This window comes from Ostrinia furnacalis, unplaced genomic scaffold (genome assembly GCF_004193835.3).
Source record: "Ostrinia furnacalis isolate ACB-3 unplaced genomic scaffold, ASM419383v2 OfSCF4936, whole genome shotgun sequence".
In the NCBI taxonomy this organism is placed as follows: Eukaryota; Metazoa; Arthropoda; class Insecta; order Lepidoptera; family Crambidae; genus Ostrinia; species Ostrinia furnacalis.
The window spans coordinates 498,068-522,521 of NW_021135175.1; the positions used below are offsets into that span (position 1 = coordinate 498,068).

The 24,454-nt window shown below is 36.9% G+C and overlaps 2 protein-coding genes across 3 annotated transcripts; one reads left to right on the forward strand and one right to left on the reverse strand.

The window, feature by feature from the left end:
* Nucleotides 1-248: 248 nt before the first annotated feature.
* On the forward strand, nucleotides 249-11,513 carry LOC114360322 (tropomyosin). Its single transcript, XM_028315000.1, has 6 exons — nucleotides 249-329; nucleotides 401-640; nucleotides 735-837; nucleotides 1,940-2,046; nucleotides 3,375-3,500; nucleotides 11,069-11,513. Exons 1-6 carry the CDS (start codon nucleotides 249-251, stop codon nucleotides 11,408-11,410), a joined length of 999 nt encoding a protein of 332 aa, XP_028170801.1. The 3' UTR covers nucleotides 11,411-11,513.
* A 2,388-nt stretch (nucleotides 11,514-13,901) lies between these two features.
* Nucleotides 13,902-23,674, reverse strand: LOC114360318 (uncharacterized). Of its 2 annotated transcripts, none has more exons than XM_028314995.1 (3): nucleotides 23,002-23,674; nucleotides 19,055-19,250; nucleotides 13,902-15,439 (listed from the first exon to the last, which is right to left on the reverse strand). In XM_028314995.1, the coding sequence occupies exons 1-3, from the start codon at nucleotides 23,384-23,386 to the stop codon at nucleotides 15,262-15,264; spliced, it is 759 nt and encodes a 252-aa protein (XP_028170796.1). In that variant the 5' UTR covers nucleotides 23,387-23,674; the 3' UTR covers nucleotides 13,902-15,261. The 2 variants fall into 2 exon arrangements, with proteins under 2 accessions (XP_028170796.1, XP_028170795.1); XM_028314994.1 differs by lacking the exon at nucleotides 19,055-19,250 and adding an exon at nucleotides 20,413-20,608 and having other exon boundaries at nucleotides 23,002-23,386.
* Between the last annotated feature and the right edge of the window lie 780 nt (nucleotides 23,675-24,454).

Here is a 24,454-nt window from a genome sequence, read left to right on the forward strand (position 1 = left end):
TTTTTACGGCCTTGGAACTACTAACGCGACATTCAGTGACATTTCGCTAATTAACCGTATGTATAGCCGTAGCATTACACATCGGTTTTCTTAAAACGTTATCTGGGCCTATTCAAAATTTAGAAAAAGTTATAATAAATCGTTTTATCATGTTGGCAGCATTGATTGGCGCGATAATGTAAACATAGTTTGCGTAACTTTCTAATTAATTCGTTTTCGTATTATTTCCTTGAGGTAAAGTATGGAAAATGGAAACAAAGCAAAGGGAAACCAATATTTCAAATTCTCGTTTGCAAGATTTACTTCAAAGTCTGTCGAAGTGTAAAATTGTAGGTAACGAAGTCGTGTCGATACAAATTAATATAAAATATCTCATTGTTAATTTACAAATTATTTTTAGGAATTCACAAAGGAAAGGGAGGAACTTACAAAATTACGTAATGAAAATACAAAATTAGAAGTTGAAGTCAGAGAAGCTCGTGAATTAGAAAAATCACATCGCTACCATTTGCAAACCTCTCGAGAAATGATCGGCAACCTACAAGAAACTGTTTCCCAACTCATGTATCTGAAACGCGAAATTAAAAATCTAAAAGATGAAAATTGCACTAAAGATGCCTACATTAAAACGTTGCAGATTGTAAGCGTACTTCAAGCTAAAAGTGTAGTGGCTTAGAAAAAGTAAGTAGGTACTTTTGATCTATAGTAATTAAATGTCATTGCACTGCTTGTAGGAAAAAGAAGCACTTTCGCATCAACAAAACGAGAGTTTAAACGAATTAAGGAGTTCCCACGATAAAACGATCGAAGATCTAAAGCTTTCCTACGAGAAAAAAGGTAAATCATCGTACTTTTATCGGTTTTAAAAACAATTAATATTTTCTTGCGAGCTAATTTAATTAACATCATACATCTAAGCGCCTAATTAGTGTAACCTATAGTAACTTTTACAAAATGATCTAGTTTTTAGACTTCCAAATAAAATTAAGAGAATGTTTGATTCTTTTCAAAAAGTNTAAAAAGTATCTGATAAATTTTAAACTTCTAATAAGGTCTAGAGACAGACGCATAAAAAGCGCACATAAACTTATTAATAGACTCTGTATGAATACTTGTGTTGTGAGAGATAGCTAATTGCACTCTCATCGCAGTGCTCAGCGAGACGGAACGATCGCATGAACCGTCTGGATCTTAAGGGCCCCAGCACACATTACTTTTTTTTCATTTATTTAACAACTAAAAAAGTCAATTACATCCGTTAAATTTAGATAGCTTTATAACTACTCGAAAGGTCGCGGGAAGAGCCTGGATGCGGGCAGCGCAGCTTAGGACCGTTCATTGTGGAAAACCTTGGGGGAGGCCTTTGTCCAGCAGTGGACGTCATTTGGCTGAAACGAAACGAAACGATAACCACTAGGGTTTGAAATAAAGCGAGGGCATAATAAATTCACAAACAATGTTATTACACAATACAGCTGATTAATGAATGATGTTAATTAATTGTTACAGTAGCTTAAGGAATATTACTTACTTATTTACTTACTTGTTATCTTGATGGTATTATGATGTAACATTTGGCGGTTTGAACATAGTAATCATGTCTGGGCCTTGAACCATCCATGCGATGAGCTTGATTACTTAAATTACTTACTTCCAAGTTCCAACCCACACGATAGAGTAACCTTCCGTTAGTATTAGTTCGCTAAACTGTTTTATCACGTTGGTTAGCAAGTCGTAATCAAAATTTATTTCATAATATTGGTGCCTACAACATACATAAAAATCTTTTTTCAATCTGGGGCAATTGCTTAGTTAGGTACTAGTCCATTTTTTCGTTCACTAATTAGTTGCTGCTTTCAAAAAGCAATTCAATGTGTTCGCGCCCTTAGGTTTTCTATTCATAATTGGTCTTATGCGCTCTGAACAAATGTGTATCCAGTCCAACAGGTGCAGAACGATTCGGACACCCAAATAGCGCAGTTTTCCTGCGTCATCGAAGAGCTTAGGAGCAAGATCAAGGAAATGGAGACAGAGCATAGTGATAAGGTATGTATTACCATACCATGTATGAGTAAGTATTGACTGCCTGGGAGAATGTTGATCCTAAAAAATTAAATGTTGATGCCAGTCTCAGATGTGAGCGACCGTATTTTCGGTCATTCGTTGGCGCCACTGGCAATACTGTGCCACTGGCAATACTGTGCCACTGGCGAGTGAAATGAAATAGTTTATTCAGTACATAGGCACATTGCACGGCACTTATATGTATATACGTCCCAAATATAGCTTGCCCTACCACCACTTTCGGGACAACATATTATGGGCTGGTGCTGAGAAGAGGTGGCGGAAGAAACTCAGTCAGGTGAGAGTGTGTACTACCTTACTCTACAATGGCGCTACACCTACAAATGAGTGCAAATGCAATGATGTTCATCAATTCGAATTTTTTACCCAGTTATTTGGCTCCACTCTCTAAACTTTAGTCACTAGCGAAATGATAGGACTGTACTCGACCAGTGGCGCCAACTAGTAAGCTCAATACTTTAGAAAAATTGTTTTTGTATTTTTATCTTCCGTTAACTCTAACACCTGTTTCTTAAGGATGGCGTAAGTAGGTAGGTACTTGAAATAATAGTGATACATCACGCACAAACTGATTACCTAGCTACCATCCAAACTCGATTTGGGATGCGTAGGTGCAAGTCACGCATAATTAATTTATGTAGGTACTAAGTAGGCATCAGAATGGAACCTTAGCAGGGAAAAATAATTTTCAAACCAAATATTTATGTTCTCTGTATAAGTATGGCACGCGTGTGAGATGGATACTCGTCTATAAATATTTATTCTGTGTGTAGACACAGACACACACAGACCCAAAGAAGGATCACAAAACTAACTGTTACATGCCCATTATGATAATAGGATAGGCGTAGGCCGTAGCATGTCTGTGGGCGATAGGAAGTTTCGGTCTGTAACCAAATGTGCGTGTCTGTAATGATGCGTCAGTATTTTTCACCATTACCATCTACGATGCCTGTTCCGAATGTGAGAATGTTAACGAACGTATATTTTTCATTAATGAACGTTTGATTTAACGATAGGAGTTGGAGTTTATGTGTGTATATGGAGAAATCATTCATTTTTGCATGCTTTAGCTACGGTCTTTTGTTTTATTGACTCCAAGTAGCAGGGAATCAATGGTTTGAATAACTAAAAGCTAAAAGTCTGTAAGTCTGCGGGGAGTCTTTAAATACTGTAGCATCTTTATAAAAGGGTTTTTTTTTCTCAAACATAGTCTGAAATTTATAGCTGAATAGAGCTTAGGTACACTGACTATTACTTACCTTCACTATATTTCAATTCTCATGCAGATGAACGTAGTGGTTCTCGAGTACGAAGAGAAAATCCAGCGCAGTGCAGCTCAGATCGCCCAGTTGCAGGAGCAGTTGGCCCGGCAGGCGGCGCGAACGGACTCCAATATCGATGCTTACAGACGGGTAAGATGGACTTAGTTCTTTCTTGCCCACTGTTGGGCATAGTGGGCTTTCCCAACTTGTTTGGTCATAAATAGATTACTCTTATTTAATAAAATTATAGTCTAAGTCGATAAATTTCGACGTCATACTACATCTTAATTATTTAATCGTACGCAAAGGAATGGACATCAACCGTCAAATAACTGTTAATTAACGAAATTAAATTAAAGTAGGTAAAAAAAAGGTAATTAGAAAATTAACAAAACGATTCATTAATAAAACTGATAAAACTTTATAAAGTGAACGCGAACCTATCAACATGTTCGTATCTTGCGATTTTGTATAATTAACCTCGTAAGCNTCAATGTTACTGGTGCCGCCATAATATAATCTTTTCTATTTTTAAACTTCCGCGCCTAATCTAAGGTATTTTTTTCTGATCACATGAATATCGGTGTTTCGCCAGCAAATACTAAAATCCTTCCTTCCGCATTCCTTATCTTCCCTCTCGCTTGCACACATTTTACGCTCACTACGTGGACTGGATAAAAGTTTTTAGTTTGGCTCGCAATGCGAGATTGAAAAGGAGCGCCGCGCCGCGTTCAGTCCCACAGCTCTGGACTGAATTTATTTATCGTTTATATTGTGTTAATCGCATTTTGGAGATCTCCCGCGAGTGTATTTCGTGGACCACATATGGTGCAGTACATTGGGTGTGTGAAATATCATCGAAGAAGACGTCCACGTAGACGATACCACCTGGATGCCAGCGCCCGGAAAACCCAGCTCATCGTACCAAGGATCCTGCCTACAAGTATCTCTCGTGAGTCTTTACCTTTCAAATTTCCATCCTTCCCATGTGTTTTGCTGGCCCACGTTCACTTTTATTTCTCATTATTTTATGGAGATCAATTGTCATTCAAAGCAAAATAGTACAAACCGCAAAACCAAACACCTACANCAAAAAGTATCTAACGTCTAATAAATTTTAAACTTCTATTAAGGTCTAGAGACAGACGCATAAAAAGCGCACATAAACTTATTAATAGACTCTGTATGAATACTTGTGAGAGATAGCTAATTGCACTCTCATATTATCGCAGTGCTCAGCGAGACGGAACGATCGCATGAACCGTCTGGATCTTAAGGGCCCCAGTACACATTACTTGTTTTTCATATAATTAACAACTAAAAAAGTCAATTACATCCGTTACATTTAGATTATTTATAACCACTCGAAAGGTCGCGGGAAGAGCCTGGATGCGGGCAGCGCAGGACCGTTCATTGTGGAAAACCTTGGGGGAGGCCTTTGTCCAGCAGTGGACGTCATTTGGCTGAAACGAAACGAAACGATAACCACTAGGGTTTGAAATAAAGCGAGGGCATAATAAATTCACAAACAATGTTATTACACAATACAGCTGATTAATGAATGATGTTAATTAATTGTTACAGTAGCTTAAGGAATATTACTTACTTATTTACTTACTTGTTATCTTGATGGTATTATGATGTAAGATTTGGCGGTTTGAACATAGTAATCATGTCTGGGCCTTGAACCATCCATGCGATGAGCTTGAATACTTAAATTACTTACTTCCAACCCACACGATAGAGTAACCTTCCGTTAGTATTAGTTCGCTAAACTGTTTTATCACTTTGGTTAGCAAGCCGAAGTCAAAATTTATTTCTTAATATTGATGCCTACAACATACATAAAAATCCTTTCTCAATCTGGTGCAATTGCTTAGTTAGTTACCAGTTCATTTTTTTCGTTCACTAATTAGTTGCTGCTTTCAAAAAGCATTTAGTTGCCAATTACATAATATTCAATGTGTTCGCACCCTTAGGTTTTCTTTTCCTAATTGGTCTTAAATGCGCTCTAAACAAATGTGTATCCAGTCCAACAGGTGCAGAACGATTCGGACACCCAAATAGCGCAGTTTTCTTGCGTCATCGAAGAGCTTAGGAGCAAGATCAAGGAAATGGAGACTGAGCATAGTGATAAGGTATGGTTTACCATGTAGGTATGAGTATAATTGACTCCATGGGAGAATGAGACTAAATTATATCATGCTCATACCAGTCTCAGACGTATAGGTAGCGACCGAAATTTCGCTCACTCTTTGGCCCCACTGGCGATTGAGGACCTTGCTCCACGGTGACGCTACCTACAAATGAGTGCAAATGCAATGATGCTCTTATCGTATTTTTACCCTGTTAGTTAGCGACACTGTCTTTAGTCACTTCATTTATTTTATATATATTATTTTATATAATTAATGATTGGACGTACTCGATCAGTGGCGCCAACTGGTAAGTTCAATATTATACCATAGTAATTTTTTTCTACGTATGTCAATACGTTAGAAAAATTGTTTTTGTATTTTTATCTTCCGTGAACTCTAACACCTGTTTCTTATGGATGGCGTAAGTAGGTCGGTCATTCTCCGGATCTGGATTATTTTGTTGATTACCCCGACCTTTTTTATTTTTGAATTTAGAGTAAGTTTAGGTAAAACATTTCAAAATAGACATTATTACGAGCATATTTTTTATATTGGCCCATCTGTAGCAAGCAGGAACAAAAAGTTATGCGACATCAAAATTTTCATGGTCGGGGTAATCAAAGTTGGGAGTCAGAGTAATCAAAAATAAAACAAAATATTTTATTTTCTAAGGTTTTTTTTAAGTTATGGTAAAATAAATGTTATTATAACTAGCCATTTGTTATTTTGATGTATAAACGACAATATTGTAAAGTTTCAACAAAATCTGTTAAGTAGTTGTTGCGTAAAAGAGTAAAAAACATACATATACATTATACATATAATATTAGTGACTCAATGTCCTATGTCTCCTATATGGGACAGAAGGCGTCCACAACAGTCCTCCATCGCATTCGGTCTTGAGCTTCGTGTTTGATCTCGCTCCAAGTCTTAACAGTGCGCCGCTATGTTTTTTTGGCGCGACCACGTTTGCATTTTCCCTGGGGGTTCCAATCTAGAGCCTGCTTGGGGATGTGATCGGGGTCCCTTCGGAGAGTGTGGCCGATCCAGTTCCACTTGCAGCGTTTATTCTGCTGAAAGATCGGTATTTCGTGGCAGCGTTCCAAAAGTTCGTCGTTTGAAGATTTTGGAGAATTCGGCGAAGACAGCGGCTGAAGAAGATCTGCAGCTGGTGCGAGATAACCTTAGTGACCTTCCACGTTTCACGCCCATAGAGCAGAACTGGTTTGACGTTGGACCCGAATATTTTGATCTTGCTTGGGTCAATTTCCGTGACTGCCATACGGCTCGAAGTTGTGCGAAGGTAGCTCTGGCCTTGGCAATGCGCGAAGTGATGTCCTCTTCGGTACCTCCAGGCTCTGAAACGATGCTCCCGAGGTAAGTGAAATTGTGGACTCGTTGGACATCCTCTGCACCAACGGTGTGCAATTCCTCACTCCAGATCGCATCTCTTGGGTCTTCCGGTACTGATACCCTTGCTTTACCCTTTTTTCGGCACAATAATTAGAAGCCCCTTATGCCAGTCGTCTGGGAGTTCCTCTTCCATCCAGATGTTTTCGAAGACAGGTGTCAGGACGTTAACGGCGGAGTTTACATCGGCTTACAGCATTTCAGCGGTGATAAGGTCGAGTCCAGGGGTCTTGCCAATTTTGAGGAATAATATTATGTATTAATAGGAGATAGGATTTCATTTTAGTAAAGGGTAATTTTGCTTATTAAACGTTATTTAGTTAATCATTCATTAGTAAAATTACAGTATTATTGATTACTCGGTGACAAAAGTCGGGGTAATCAAGGTCGGGGTAGTCAAAAAATTAAGGTTTATCCTGAGCCCTGCCCAATCTGTAAGTTGAATCCCATATGTTTTAATACACAAAAATGCGGTTACATGGACCATTATTCCTGTACATTCTCAAGAACTTTCCATGTAAAGAAACCTATTAAAACAGGATAGAGTAAATCAATCGTGCACTGAACCAAGGTCGGGGTAATCATATTCTTATCTCGATAACTCCGAAATCCTGCGACGAGTTGCATTACCGATCACCTCGGCACGCAGGCCACCACTAAAGGTTCACGGGGGAGGATAGAGCTCGTTTCTAAATTGCGTAGCTAGGGACGTAGGCGCACATTAGTGACGTGTCGGGGTAATCACGGTTAACGCCCGGACACAACTTCAAATAGTTATTTTACAAAACATTTTAGTCATATAGTTATATCGTATTTAATTTATCAATGTTTATTTAATCAGTAATCGATTACATAAGCATTGAAAGCGGTAATAATAACGGATTAATTTATACGAGCAAGTTTGTTCTGAAATCGGGAGCGCGGACACGTCGTGGTAATCAATTTTTGACGACTTACGATTTTTTTTAAATTACTCAATTAACTATTATTAACTATCTCTGTGGTTTAACAACTAGAACCAAAGTTATACTATTAGATAAAAATATTTGTTACTAGAATATTATGATATTCGGGTACTTTTTGGCCCCGGACACGTGATTTTCTTGGCCGGTGGAATGACCCAGGTACTTGAAATATAGCGATATATCACGCACAAATTGATTACCTAGCTACCATAACTCGATTTGGGACTAGCGTAGGTGCAAGTCACACATAATCAGGTAGGTACTAAGTAGGCATCAGAATGGAATCTTAGCAGGGAAAAATAATTTTCAAACCAAATATTTATGTTCTCTATATATGGCACGCATCTGAGATGGATGCTTGTCTATAAATATTTATTCTGTGTCTACACCCAAACCCAAAGAAGGATCACAAAACTAACTGTTACATGCCCATTATGATAATAGGATAGGCGTAGGCAGTAGCATGTCTGTGGGCGATAGGAAGTTTCGGTCTGTAACCAAATGTGCGTGTCTGTAATGATGCGTCAGTATTTTTCACCATTACCATCTACGATGCCTGTTCCGAATGTGAGAATGTTAACGAACGTATATTTTTCATTAATGAACGTTTGATTTAACGATAGGAGTTGGAGTTATTGTGTGTAAATGGAGAAATCATTCATTTTTGCATGCTTTAGCTACGGTCTTTTTGTTTTATTGACTACCAAGTACCTACTTAGAATTGGTAAGGTACTTATACTTACTTACAGACTTTTTATCTGCTTCCTTTATACAGGGTGTTAGATAAATGGGTATATGAGCCGACACTAGCCCATGTTAACATGGTCATATAAATGGTACGGTGAAGTCAGAAAATTGATATCTTCATTTTAATTATTACAATTTTCATACAAATCGGATTTTATAAAATTTATTTTGTATGAAAATTAAAAAAATTAAAATGATGGTATCAAATTTCTGACTTCGCCATACCATTTATATGACCATGTTAACATGGGCTAGTGTCGGCTCATATACCCATTTACCTAACACCCTGTAGTTTGGTCCAGCTGTTAAAATCAGTGTAAATGGAAGTATAATAATAAAGGTTTATCAACGACGCTTATGTGCATCGATTTGGTATCCCAATTTGGAGTCCAAATACTGTAGCATCTCTTTATAAAAGGGTGCTCTTTTGCTCAAAAATAGTCTGAAATTATAGCTGAAATAGAACTTAGGTATATTGACCATTACTTACCTTCTTAGTTCTTACCTTTATTTCAATTCTCATGCAGATGAACGTGGTGGTTCTCGAGTACGAAGAGAAAATCCAGCGCAGTGCAGCTCAGATCGCCCAGTTGCAGGAGCAGTTGGCCCGGCAGGCGGCGCGAACGGACTCCAATATCGATGCTTACAGACGGGTAAGATGGACTTAGTTCTTTCTTGCCCACTGTTGGGCATAGTGGGCTTTCCCAACTTGTTTGGTCATAAATAGATTACTCTTATTTAATAAAATTATAGTCTAAGTCGATAAATTTCGACGTCATACTACATCTTAATTATTTAATCGTACGCAAAGGAATGGACATCAACCGTCAAATAACTGTTAATTAACGAAATTAAATTAAAGTAGGTAAAAAAAAGGTAATTAGAAAATTAACAAAACGATTCATTAATAAAACTGATAAAACTTTATAAAGTGAACGCGAACCTATCAACATGTTCGTATCTTGCGATTTTGTATAATTACGAGGGCGGCACTGAAAATTTCGGGAATCAAGGAAGTGAAACAACATTACTATTTAAAAATGTACTTATTTATTGCTTTTTAAAGTATTCTCCGCGAACTTTGACACATTTTTCCATACACGAAACCAATCATTGAAGCAACCATTGCATTCGGAAGTTTGGGTCTCCAAAATGGCCGTTTTGTAGGCTTCCACAGCTTCTTCAGGTGATGAAAATCTCTGACCACGCAATTTATTCTTAATTTTAGGGAAAGTATAGAAATCATTAGGGCTTAGGTCAGGGCTGTACGGCGAATGGACTAATAATTCTATGTTTTCTTGCTCTAAAAACTCTTTTGTTCAGTGCGCGGTGTGAGAACTCGCATTGTCGTGATGGAGGATGATGCGGCGGTTGCAGTTCTCTTTACGGAGTTCAGAAACGACCTGTGGCAAACAAATGCTAGCATACTAATCTGCATTAACCGTTCTTTGTCCCCCAAGAGGAATAGTCGCAACATGGCCGGTTTTGGAGACAAACGTGGCCACCATTTTTTTTGCAACACTCCGTGAACGAACAATTTTTGTTGGCTTTAATTCATTTTCGAACACCCAAACTCGTGACTGGTTTTTTGTTTCGGGTTCGTACGCGTATATCCATGATTCGTCACCTGATACGATGTTGTATACAGCATTTGAGGATCCTGCATGTAATCTCCCGAGAGTTCTGACGCACCAAGTAACGCGAGCNATTATGAAACATTAAATAAAATGAATTCCGTTGTTCCTTTTCAGTTACATTTATTAATATCATTATTGTATCTTTATGTAGTATTAATTTATTAAGAAGGTTACATTTATGTTTTACTTTAAAGTATAAAATACAATTTATTTACTCTTCCTTTTTAAAGTCTGTAATACCGAATGTTCTTTTAAGAGAAAACATTTTTTTATTATTTTTCACCTAAAATAAGCTCTATGCACCATTATATAGGGCCCCTGAAAATATGAATGCAAAAGAAAATCTCTAACATAAAAATTTTTTTACTCGAAGTGCTCGGCGTTTACTACTACAAATTATTCGTTCTTCTGAAAGCACATTCGGCGATACTTAGAAGTCGACAAAATTTACTCTTCGGTCTTACGAGGTTAAACAATGAACGTTTTGTGCTCGAACGGTTTTACAGCTTACAAAAAATAATTAATGTACTTACCCTATGTAACCTAATGAATAAGCAAATGAATTAATTCGTTTTGCATAACGATGATAGACAAAACATTCGAGCCATTGAAACCGCGCACTAATCAGCTGGAATAAAGGAATTCACACAATTATCATCGAAAAACTTAATTCCCAATGTTACAATTATGCATTCCCTCGTACTTACGCGAAATGAATGGCTAAACACAATACATGAGAGTATTAATGAGACCGCTCAGGCTTTAATTATAGTCCATTATGAGACAATCCACTTTCACTATAGTTAGTCCATTTTTTGTAGCGATTAGAAGAGCTTGAGGAGAAAATCAAGCAGAGTCAGTTTAAGCAGTACCTGGCGCAAAGTTCGTACCCTTCCCAGTATGAGAGCCAAGTGGAGCGGCCATATTCTGTGAACCGAAGCCCGTATCCCGAAACCAGTTCGGTAGACTTGGAGCCTGTTTATGAGGGGAAATCGAAATTCTCGCCAGCTATGACCCAAAAGGCACCAAAACCTGTACCCCTACAGGTAATGTACTACGGGCCTAAAACGCACTGCCCAGGCCCACCGAAGGCAGAGAAGAAAGGCTTCAACATAACGAAGAAGCGGAAGCTGTACAACGAGAAAGATTTTCAAGATTTCTAAATTGACAATGACTTGTTTAACTTTTGTTCCTTATTGTTTTTGATAAAGAATTAATTACAGCATGATACTTTTTTACTATTCTCCGTGTCTGTTGTTAAATAAAATTCTACTTACGTTAATTGGGTGTCCTGTTATTGGTAGATAGTGATTTAAAAACCTATCAATAGTAACTAAGAGCATATCTGCCCTTCGTAGTGGGTTGAATCACATGGGTGTTGAAATTCCGTTAGAGACAGTTGATTTACCTACATTTGAAAAATCATGTTAAGTACACAAATGAAGTTACAGAAGATGTTATGTAAGTTTCTTCCGGCTATTTCAATATTTCTCAAGAATTCCAAGCAACATGACCATTACAATCATTATTTCGAACGAAAAGTTAATTACTTAACTCTTATCTTTTGTCGGGAATCTAACTTTTGTTTGCTATGATGTTACTGAATAAGAATGCGGTTATGAAAATACATCACCATTACTATTCATAAGTTACATTATGGCCTAGATCTGAACGTACAAGTATAGTCGACAGCACTTCAGCACTATTAATTTTTGTTGTAAAATAGCCTTTATTGCAACTACATAAAGATGCCGCAGTGTACAGCTTGATGTACTTTCGTCCGTACATCCCTTGAAGCGTGAATTGCTTTTATTAATTTGGTTAATGATTTTGAGACTAATATGCGCACGAATTTTAATCAGGCTGCATACTTAGACAAACGATTGTATGAAGCAACTCTAGGCGTGATAGTCCTTGGGTGGGTGACCGTTTTGTTTCAGAGTGGTTATGTGTTAGCCAATGAAATGCGTTGCGTTTAATTTAAACGTTGTGTCTCTAATGAGGGTCCAGTCCATTGGCAACTAAATGGGTGATGGGGACCTGGTTATTATAGGATCAGCATTGTAATAGTCTTCTCCTACTATAGACAAAGGCTAACAACCCAACTATGTCCATTAAAAGAACGTGTCAAGTGCGAGGCAGACTCACACCGAGGGTTTAGTACAAACTTTTATTTTGGTCGTCCGGAAAATTGAATGTCGAAAATTTGGCTTGTAGTAGAGTTATTAAAAAGATCTAAACTCAAAACATACTCGTAGAATCTTGAAAGAATCTCAAAATCTACTTATTAGAAATACAGTTTTGTAAATCCGGTTTAACTTAAAAGTTTACTCATGTGTAAAATAGAACGCAATTAATACGATTTTCAATGGATTAAAAAAACTGAAAACTTACTAAGATGCTTCTTTTCGTTTGCCTTTGGTTGGTTTATATTTTATTTACTTCCTTCTCAACTTAAGTATAAACATCATGTCATAGTAAACCACTAGAAAGCAAACGAGCTTGTATTCTGTAGAGTGTAGATGGAATAATAAATTGAAAAAGCTAGGCGGTCGTTCTGGTGGTTGGCCATCACCATTTCCTAGCACTTTATTATGGCAGCCTCAACTGTTATTTTACGACTTAATAAAATGTCTTTCAACGTAAACAAAAGACATTTCGTTTTTGCAATCTAATTGATTTGAAGAATTAGTACTTAAATGGTTTTTTTTAAATAATTACATAGGCATCTTGTTGTTTTAATATCAGCATAAATAATTAATTAACCAATGAACACAAGTTACGTATAACAGCACACGTTCCCTACATTTCCCGTGCACATGTCATAAAATATTCAATACCTTAAAATTACCTATTGTTTATGGATTGGCCACCCGTATGAATGAAGTGCTTTAGGATGTGCTGCTATTTCTGACGCTGAATGGCTGTAGCAGTGTATGTAGCCTAGGATAAATGGTTTTAAAATAGGAACTAATGAATTTGCAGCAGCCGACAACAATGTTGCGCTTTCTTGTATGTAAGTAACTCAACTATTCATAATGTTATAGCAGCACGGAATTACGATACACTTTCATTGATATTATCTATACTTTTTACTGTCACGACATATCCACGCCACTTAGTTAAGTTGGGTGCTTTGTAATCATAAAGATTGAGTGAAAGTGTGGATTATGCTTCAAAGCATTAACGACTCTCGATAATCTGGAATGTCGAAAGCTAACCACACCATAAGATAATAAATAGAAATCTGAAGGTAATAATGCTAGAAACCGCGCTCTTGCGCCTGCGTAACGCCTGAGTCTGCATAAGTANCATAACGCGCAGAAATCTTTCTAAGTAGCATGTGAGAACAACAGTTTTTTAAGAGTAGACAGGACAGTAATAAATTCTCAATTTATTTGTTCTCTTGATCCCACTAATCGAGCTTACACTTGCAGGCATAAAGGATTGTCATACTGGATCAAATAAATGCAGCCCCAATACTTATTGTGTGTATTTTAACCTGACCGCAGACCGCATGTCATAAATAAATTAATACCTAAAGGGGAAAGGATAAGTAATAACAAATTCTAGTTTTCTTTATCTTTGGCCTTTATTTTTTGCAATTAAAACAACGATTGGAGTAACTCAAATCAACTTATTTTTTACTTTACATTCTAAACGCTTGCGTTAATTAAAACGCATATAAATCAGAATAACAACCTGGCTTTATAAGTTCCTATATTAATTTATCATTTTGATTTACTGGTGTTTTAATTAATCATACATACATGAACTAGGCTTATTCTAAAAAAAGTTACTTCAGAACATGCTTTCGTCCTATAAATAATTGAACCCTCAAAATAACTAGTTTGTGAAAATTAACAATTTGTTTGTATTTAGTTATTATGTTAAGTTACAACACTAATAATATCTTATGTATAAAATTACATATTTACATTAACAAATGTAGGCTGAACTAAAACAATGAAATAAGATATTTTAAAATCTAACATCATTATACTTTTAATAAAGTAAGATAGTTACTCAAAAAAATCTAATCTAAGATGCTTTACTATTTTTAGACAACTTCATGCTTGACCTTTCACAGGTACCGGCTTTGTATGCACCTATTGTATGCCATTTTAAATATTGCATACTTCTCATGGTGAGAGTTCATGGGAAGATATTAAGTTCACAGAAACACCGAGTTGATAACAAGGGCGGAATGTATCTTGATAAAATAATGTACTCGTAGGTAGGTAGAACAAATTGTGTCATTACCTTCAAAAAAAAATTAAAGGTACCTACTTTGGATTGTAGCAGGTGTATAATGCAGTTTGTGCCATTTTTGGTGCAAAGGTACTTAGAAGTTCTAAATATTTAAATTTAACTTTAATAACGCTCTACCAGAGTAGAGTTTCATCAATTGTTCACAGCTTTCTTACGTGCTTTCATATCCCTTAATAAATATAATTTGTAATCAAGTATCTGCCAATGCTGTAGACACTCAACATGAAAAATTAATTAATACTAGATGATTTTAAAATATATCTAAGCTCATTGACTCTCTTAAGTAACTTTCTAAAGTACAAAAGTATAAAAGAGATAAGATAGAGCATACTAAAGGTGAACCCATAGTCCCATACCTACCATAGCAATTTCGCCTTCCTTGCTCATTTCTTAGATCTGACGCCTATTGTAATTTAGGTGTGCGTTCAGCTTAAGCTTCGTTACCAACACTTGTCTCTAAGACATTCTTTGGCAGTCACCAAGGGTCACTAACATAAATACAACAGACAATAAAGGTATAAGTTCCTATCCTAGCCGTATCCACGCAGCAACAGCGTCATATTGCTCACACTACGTTACTTCGGATGGTCGGAAGTCGAATCCGTTGTAACTCCATACAAAAAAGGCCTTTCGACCATCTTTTGACATTACAAAGTCACATTTTGCCACTTGTCTAGGGGCAGTAGTGTTGGGACGACATGTCTCCTGCTGCTTTGTAGAGTCGACTACGATATCGTAGCTACTACTGGTTACGAATAAGTCTATCTAGAGAGTTCCAACTGCAGGAGTAGTCGATCTGAAGATGGCCGTACCTGGACAGATGGAAGTTGTCAGGGGCAGCCTTGGGCAGCGGCCGCGCCCAGTCCTCGTATTCCGGAGACAGGCTCTCGTACGCGAAATGCTCGTACGCGTCTGTCAACCTTCGAAGGGAAAGTTTGATTATAAAATGGATTGTAAGTGAAAGCGAAGGATTTGAAAAGTGCTACCTTATTTGTGACAATATTAGGTAATGGATTTATGAATTCAAAGCTCTATTATAATACACAGTTCTGGATTTGACTAGGTATAGGTACTCGTGGAACGCAAGATTTTCCATCAAATCTATGTAGGTACTTCAACGATGTAAAAGTTCACTGACCGGCAACCCCAATCAGAAGACGATTCCAATATAAAAGCAAAACAAATAAAAACGTAAATAAAACACCACGCGATTCACATTTTGATACAATTTCCAACGTAACGTATGTATTTTCCAAAGAAAAGAAAAACAGCTTTAGAAAGCAGTAACTAGGTATGTAGTCAAGTAGGTATAACAACTACAAGGCTTAGAAAAACACGCATTAAAAATCCAAGCATGCATCAAGCCACAATAAAAACCATCTTCATTGTTACGACACACCGAGTAATCATAAGATCCATATTTCGTATGTTAATCTAACATCTTTTAATTCGTATGCTCCACTTTTGGGGCTATTACGTGGGGCTGACTTGCACTTCAGTGTGCTAAAAATTGCTGTCAAGTGTTGGTTTCATCTTCCCTATGACATGCATCGACAGCACTATTGTGCAATGGCTCATACATGTCAATAGACGATACCCTAGTTGGTATGGCGATTAAATAATCGAGTGATTTCCTATCCACTCCGATTCGCACTAATTCGCCAATGTTATAATTAATGACGGCTTTTAAACGATGTGTGGCTTGACTGACTTTCTAGTTATCCGCTGAATTCACAAAGTGTTTCACGTGACTCGAGCTAGAAAGTTGCGTGTTACCGAAATAATTGTATTGTACGCCGGTTTAGGAAAATATAGGTAATTGTGCATTTTTCTCGAGCAACGTTTATGTTGGGTAACACACAGAGCACTCTTTGCTTTATTTATTTAAAACTTTATTACGTGCAGTTACCTATGTAGAGACAAAGAGGTAGAGACCTCATAAGGGGATTGGCTTCCAATCAATAGCCGAAGAAGTAAGTAGTTAAATTAATAAGATACTAAGTAGACTAAACAAAAAATAAGTATAAAATAAACCTTTTAAATAAATATAACATGATAACAAATTAGTTACTTGTTCAGTGAACGAAATCGCAACACGTTGGATGCATTTCCACTAAACTGCATACTTATTAGATTCCGTAATCGCAAGCTTTCTCCTGCAGCGGGCATACGCAAACGTTTATTGATACAGAAGACCTTACATAACAACAATACACTGGATTTATGAACGTTACAGTACAAGTTATATCTTTTTTTTACCCACAACGAGGAAACCTCTTGGCCTGCATCTCACCTGATGGAAAGTGCAGAAGAAGGTGGAAGCGAGCTTCACCCGGAATCCTCAACCACAGAGAAACTGGCTACTTTACCTTCAACTTTCCTCCAACAATGCTGTTAACATTGTTGTTGTGGCGACAAACTTAGGTAAAGTGATGGTAACTAGCCACGCAGACTTAGAACATTAAGCCCTACCACCAACCAAACCGAACAGAAACATCTAGGTCCCCACCAGGAATCGAACTTGGGACCTCTGGAACTGAAGCAGGTGGTCTTACAACTAGACCACACAAATGACGGTTAACTAAACTTTTTACGCAAAATTCTAATCTCCTTTCAATTTCTCTTAGAAAATCCCCAACGTGTAACTTTACATAGTAGACTTATACCAGACTTTATGTGCGATTAGGTCACCACAGATTATGCAGATTTTGTTAGATCAACGGTCAGGCTAACCCCGAGGTCAATGGTAGCAAGTTTCACTACAGAAGCTGGATTCTCACAAGTTCAACTTTCATTTATAGGAAGCAAAAAACTGGTGCGCGTTCACACGAGCTCTGTTATTATAATACAAATAACGCCCCTCGGTTGTTAACGTGAACGATGTAGAGACGAAGAATCAGTAAAAATATTTTATGTAAGAAGTCTTGCAAAAGTGCCTTTAATTATACTTAGTTATGTATATTTACAAGTAAAGCAACTGAGTTGGAAAAATCCAAAGTTTCAGCATGCTATGCATCAAGAGCGTTTTGAATTTGATTTGAAATGACTCAGATAATTTAAATCCTGTCATTTGGCACTAAAATAAATAAAGTAGCTTAACTAGTAGTTTATAAAGTACTGAATAACTTCATAATAACTCCATATTTATGATAAATCCACCAACGGAAGATTCACCTACATTAAGGAAAACGATTGAGAGGAAGGCCTTTTACGTAACTTTAATCTCTACAATCTAACAATTCACCATCTTATTGTGTGATAATAACAATAAAATAATCATGATTGTCGAATTAACGAAACAAACTGCTTGCAATAAAATGCTGTCGGAATCAAATGACATAACAACATACACTCTCGCCTTTAATACAACTTTATATGGGCATCAGTCTATTATGGTAAGTAGATTATACTAGACATCTAATGGCATATCACTATCGAGCGAGAGAGTGTAGTATTTTATACCTAGATGAAGATTATGTTCGTCATTAACGGTGTAGTATAGAAATCGCGTTTACAATGTTTTCCGCGCAAGCTATCCATTTATTCGTCTCATTACGTTTAAAGAGCGCGCGCGCATTCCTCGTCTCTTTGAAGTCAGAGGGTGTCGTGGGCAAGACGCGTAACGATGGATAATGCGTTCCACACTTCGTTACGACTATTTGCGCAGACATAAATTTTGTGGTTACTAACTCAGCATTTTTCACCGCAATTGTCAAGGTCAATGACATTACTGAAACTCATGCAGCCATCAATCGGCCTGTACTTATATGAGGAGAAGACACAAGGTTGTGATTTGCATTTTAGTTTGATGATTGCCTAATTATTTGCTTGCGTATGATTATTGCATGCTACCTACCTAGTTACCGCTACCGCGACCATATTAGCTTGTCTTTATTTGTAGTTAGTTGCGTGCGTGGGTTATGATTATGAAGAAGCTAGGCGGATCCATCAAAATTGAAGCCCCATCTTCAGCGAATGCATTGAGCGAGGATCGAATTCGCGACCTCTGGCATCAGAATAGATGCTGGTCCGCGAACCGCTAGGCCTGGCTACAGTCTGGCCATTCTAATATTTGGTCAGTTAAAATGCAAAATTAATAATTGATTGTAATCGACAATTCCATATGTTACGTAATTAACGACTAACTTGCATAAAGCTAATCTTTATAATAACTTCCCATTTTTATCCTTGATGCTTACTGTTTTCCTTAATTTAAATAAGTACAGTAAGCAAATCGCTGGTGTTAGTTCGGGTAATCAAATATACATTTTCTTTATGACGCGATAGATTTAAAACTGCAAAAGCATTAACGTAACGTTAACAAAACAGTTTCTTAATAAGAGGTAGAGTCAGTCTAAGATATAATTGCTTACACATATTTCGACCTTCGCAAAAACAATTTTTTAGAAGGTTCATTCTTTCATTTTTGTTTAGCTACCAAGTACCCACGTTTAGGAAAAAATAAAATAACGGCATTTTGCAACAAAAATGCTGTTGAACCTATCTAATTTTTTTTCGTTATTTTAGTGTCTCACCTGGAATGCCGTCTCTGCTTGCTGTAACCAAGGCTTGCCATAACATACTCAGGGTGGTGAGGCAAAGACATACGGGATCTTGGGGGCGGAGGCATATACCCGGGAGGAGGTGGTATGTGGCCGTATACAGGCTCGTAGAGTACGGGATGCGGCGCGTATATCGGCTCCTCTATGTACATGGATCTTCTTCTGTCCCCTGAAATTAAAATGACCTGGTTTAGGGTAGAGCAAGTACTGTTACCCAATGAATCAGCTGATTGGAAATCATAAATAAATAAATGAATAAAGGACTTTCAATTGGACATTTTACAGTGCAATATCTATCGAACCCTTGGTTCGTCTAAGACCGAATCGAATCCGCGACCTCTGGCTTAGAATAGTATAGACCGTACGTACTCTCAGAGCAAAATTATACTAGTAGTAAATCTTTTTAATAGAAGTCTAGTTAGCAATGTAGAGTATGACAGTGTTGTTTAACTTGCATGGAAGGTCACCATGGTCCTAAATGGGAGGGCTATTTCGTCGGATTGAAAAGACAATGCATAAGACATTTATTCCAATAATCAAAATACATTGTGTAAGAAAACATAAAAAAAAATTAGTTTTCATATAAATTTTTCAATAAATACAATTTAAATTCTAATCACTAAGCCAATCCTAAGTTACTATATTATGTATTCTGTGGAAGTGCGCCAAATTAATGTTTTCATAATAATATGATGAGTCCTATAAGTAACACTTTTAAGATGTGTGAATTGGAAACAGTAACTTTATGCAGTTTTCTCGTTGAAAATCCAGTTGCGTAAATAAACTGTGCTAATTTATTTAAAATGATGTTTTTGAAATGTGGATTAATAAGAATACCGGCTTTAAGTGTGATTTGAAAGTGGTTTTGCATTGAATTACAGCGCATCGTGTAATTTTTATCTTCTGAATGGTTTTTATGAATAAACAGGGTTCGAAAATATCCGATATTTATTATAAATATCAAAATATCGGATATTTATGATATATATCCGATATATATCAACTTTGATATATGGGTCATTCCATAAAAATCTGTATATTTTCGACGTCATTTTGTCCGTAACTTTTTTAAGATGCTTTTGAATACTTTATTAGTGTAAATTATAGGTTATTAATTAATTATGTTATGTCTAAAAGGGCCAGTCACTTTATGCTTTATTTTAGGAGAAATTATAATTTTCAATTTTTTCATTCTACATTACTCCTATATGACTTCCAATAAAGTATAAAACATATAACCTTAACATTTATAGATAAGTTAATACACATAATGTAGTTGTTTTGTTATTATCACTATATAAANTTTTTTTTTCGTTATTTTAGTGTCTCACCTGGAATGCCGTCTCTGCTTGCTGTAACCAAGGCTTGCCATAACATACTCAGGGTGGTGAGGCAAAGACATACGGGATCTTGGGGGCGGAGGCATGTACCCGGGAGGAGGTGGTATGTGGCCGTATACAGGTTCGTAGAGTACTGGATGTGGCGCGTATATCGGCTCTTCTATGTACATGGACCTTCTTCTGTCTCCTGAAATTAAAATTACCTGGTTTAGGCCTTAGGGTAGAGCAAGTACTGTTACCTAATGATGTCTGCTAATTGGAAATAAATACTTCTATACTAATATTTAAATGCGAAAGTAACTCTGTCTGTCTGTCTGTATGTCTGTCTGTCTGTATGTCTGTCTCTCTTTCACACCTAAACCACTGAACCGATTTTGATGAAAGGCATAGAGAGTTTGCGTCCCGGGAAAGAACATAGGATAGTCTTTTTATCCCGGTTTTTGAAACAGGGACGTGCGCGATAAAGTTTTTCTGTGACAGGCAAAATTCCACGCGAAGCCGCGGGCGTAAAGCTAGTCATAAATAAATAAATTAATAAAGGACGTTCAATTGGACATTTTACAGTGCAACATGTATCGAACCCTTGGTTTGTCTAAGACCGAATCGAATCCGCGACCTCTGGCTTAGAATAGTAGACCGTACGTACGCCAACCACTAAGCCAGAAGTTACTATTATGTATTCTGTGGAAGTGCGCCAAATTAATGTTTCCATCTGTCCTATTTATGAGTCCTATAAGTACTTTACTTATGCATTGACGAACACTTTTAAGATGTGTGAATTGGAAACAGTCACTTTATGCAGTTTTCTCGTTAAAAATCGTCATCCAGTTGCGTAAATAAACTGTGTTAATTTATTTAATGATCTTTTTGAAATGTGGATTAATAAGAATACCCGGCTTTAAGTGTGATTTGAAAGTGGTTTTGCATTGAATTACAGCGCATCGTGTAATTTTTATCTTTTGAATGGTTTTTATGAATAAAGTTATAATATTTTAAGCAGCCATTAATTTATAATAGCGCGGTTGCTTAAAAATACAAACTATTATACAGGGTGGAATTTTGTAATGCCACCTGGAGGGAAAGTACTCTTAATATTGTAGCTAGAAAAAAATTCTCAAAGAAAACATTCCTTTATTTTTGAAAGGAAATAGAACTGCATTCAAAGATTACCAAAAAATTGCGTGCCACACCCGGGAATCGAACCAACTAAAATCTGTTAAATATTACATCCTGTATTTTTATTGCATCGATCGTTAGGGTCAAGTATAAAGATGAAATCGCTCTAACAAACTTGATAAATCAAATGAAAGGAAATCCATAAAATCTTAAATTATTTTAATTTTGTACAGAAAATTGTACAAGACTATGGTAGTGAATTTTCGAAAAAAATTCGAAAATCTATGAATGCAGTTCTCTTTCTTTTCAAAAATAAAGGAATGTTTTCTTTCAGTAAAATTTTCTATCTGCAGTATTAAGAGTACTTTCCCTCCAGGTGGCATTACAAAATTCCACCCTGTTTTTACATCTAAGTATATCCGGTTTTTAAGTAAAATATAATAATCACCCAGACGAAAATTAACAGCAAATGGTGTTGGATCTTAAATCGTGTGGCCTGGTTGGGTATCTGGTTTCATAACTTCATGGTGTTTTAGAATAGAATAGAATGATTGTCTTACGCCGAATGTCACTTCCAGCAAACATCATGTTCTTGTAACACGAGGAAGTGTCTTTAGTTTCTTGCATTCACTAGCAGCAAGCGACAATCTTCCTCGTTTTGTTTGACGTTTGAAAAACATAATATAGTTATTTACGTTTTATTCAGATTTTACGGTTGATCTTTTATCATGCTGATAATATTTTATGTAATTAATAGGATAAAATAAATTACAAGTATGTAATTTGTAAATGACTTCTCTGTCGCATTAATTAAGTAGCCTCCTAGCCTACCCTCATTTATTTAAAAATACTTATAACTATTGGAAAGTCACTCCTAAACTTGTTTTCAACTAGGTTTTTTTAAATGGAATTAAAATACGGAATACATTGAAGTTTTTAAAAGTAATGTTAATGATGGTACAGATACAAAACCAGTTTTTAAAGAAATCTATCACTTTTATTACTATTTGTGGAATAGGTAAAAACATATCACTAAACGAATTTTAAATGCGTGTTGATAGGCAAGCCAGATAAGAAGTTGTTAATTCTGTAAAAAATCTAAGTTCTTAATTAACTTAACCTATTACTGATAATATACCTAACTTTCTGGTCTTAATACCTAATGCTTTAGATCTATAGCGAGCCTACTTACGTCTTTTAGTAGGTGTACCTTGAATAGGATTCTAAAGATTTCATATTAGGTCCGTATTCTTAAACGATTAAATTAAATAAGTAATTGTACCCTGAGCACGAAAAGACTAGTAGTAATCGTATTATCGTTTAATACTACCGTAAGTAACGCCGTTGTTTTGTTTTCAAACAATTTAGCCTAAGTTTTAAGTATGTGATAGCGACATTAATTTATGTAGGTAAGTAGGAATTGAAGTTAGAGGGATATAGTTAAAATACCACAAGGATACTTACGGATGACTCTTTCCCCATAAATTGCCATATCAGGCTGAATGTCGGTTATCATGGATCTGGTTAACTTCCGTCCATACACTCCGTAGTCCGGCACTTCTTCGGGAGGAGTGATCCTCCGAGGCGGCGGCACAGGCGCTTCTTCCGACGAATCGTAGTTCTTAGTCGGGACGTAATAAAAGCTGGCACTAACCGGCTCCCCAGCGAAAGAGTTAAAATTCTCCCCTTGACTTGACTCCGCTGTAGTCTCCCCCTGCATCATACCATATGCCTCCGTATCCCACGGGTCTAAGTACACCCGGTGGTTCGGAGGCGGCGACTGGTCATCGTCTCCTTCACTGTCGAAGTCCACAGCGGCCCAGTAAGGGCTTCCAGCGTTTCCCGGCATCACTACACTCAGAAAAGTCTACACTCCGCTAGGATATTTTGCACACTGACGCACCGTTTAGTTTGTTTGAACACCATTACCACAGGTCTGCAAGTCCTATCCACATATGGAGTCGTATTTTATGTGCTACGTTCGAATCACCGATTGTTATTCTCGTCACGAGATGCGCGGAGGTTCGACAAGCGCGATGCAATCGCGGGAGGCGTATGAGCTAATGCGCACGCCCCAGCACTGGCAAGTGGCAGGCACCTGACTTGAAATAAGCAGGCGCGTGTGTGCGCAACGATTCGAGAAGATGCTACCTACACGTACACAGGCAGACACATAGAATGTTTGTCAACAAGCAATTCGCACGCAAACTTGGAAAGCAATTTTTTACTGTCTAATGCAGCTGCATATTAACATTATTACTTACATTGCTTCGATCATGCTATTTATGGCTTAGTAGACTCAAGTTTATTGATAAGGCACTTATATTTTCTTTCTTGTGTAAAAATTAGGAAAGTCAAAATAATAACTGGGTTTAGCAAACAACTCATATTTTTCCATATTTTCAATTCGCAGTTAACAATAAGCTACAAAACAATAAAATTAAGTAACTAAAGTAATTTAAAAGTAAATAAGTAAGTACGAGGAAGGTTTTCTACCCCTAAGCCATTTTAAAAGACCTATCCACGATACCCCACACGATAGGGTAGAAGACGTAAAAAAAATTCATCCCCACTTTACATGTAGGGGAACTAAAGTAAAAACAATTTTTTTCTTCAAAATTGTATTTACCGTTTGGTCGGCGTGATTAAACATACCTCCACAAAATTACAGCTCCCTAGTGCCAATAGTTTCCAGGCAAAGACAGACAGACAGACGGGCATAACGAAACTATAAGGGTTCCTTGTCATGACTACGGAACCTTAAAAAATCATAACCCCCCTTTTGCTTTGCCGTAGTCGGGTAAAAATGGCGCGCAGTTGACCAGTACCACAGACTATCTACAAATTCTATGGCCCAGCTGACAACTTCTTTACATTAAAATTTTCCCATGATTTTACAACATTTTATTCCATATAC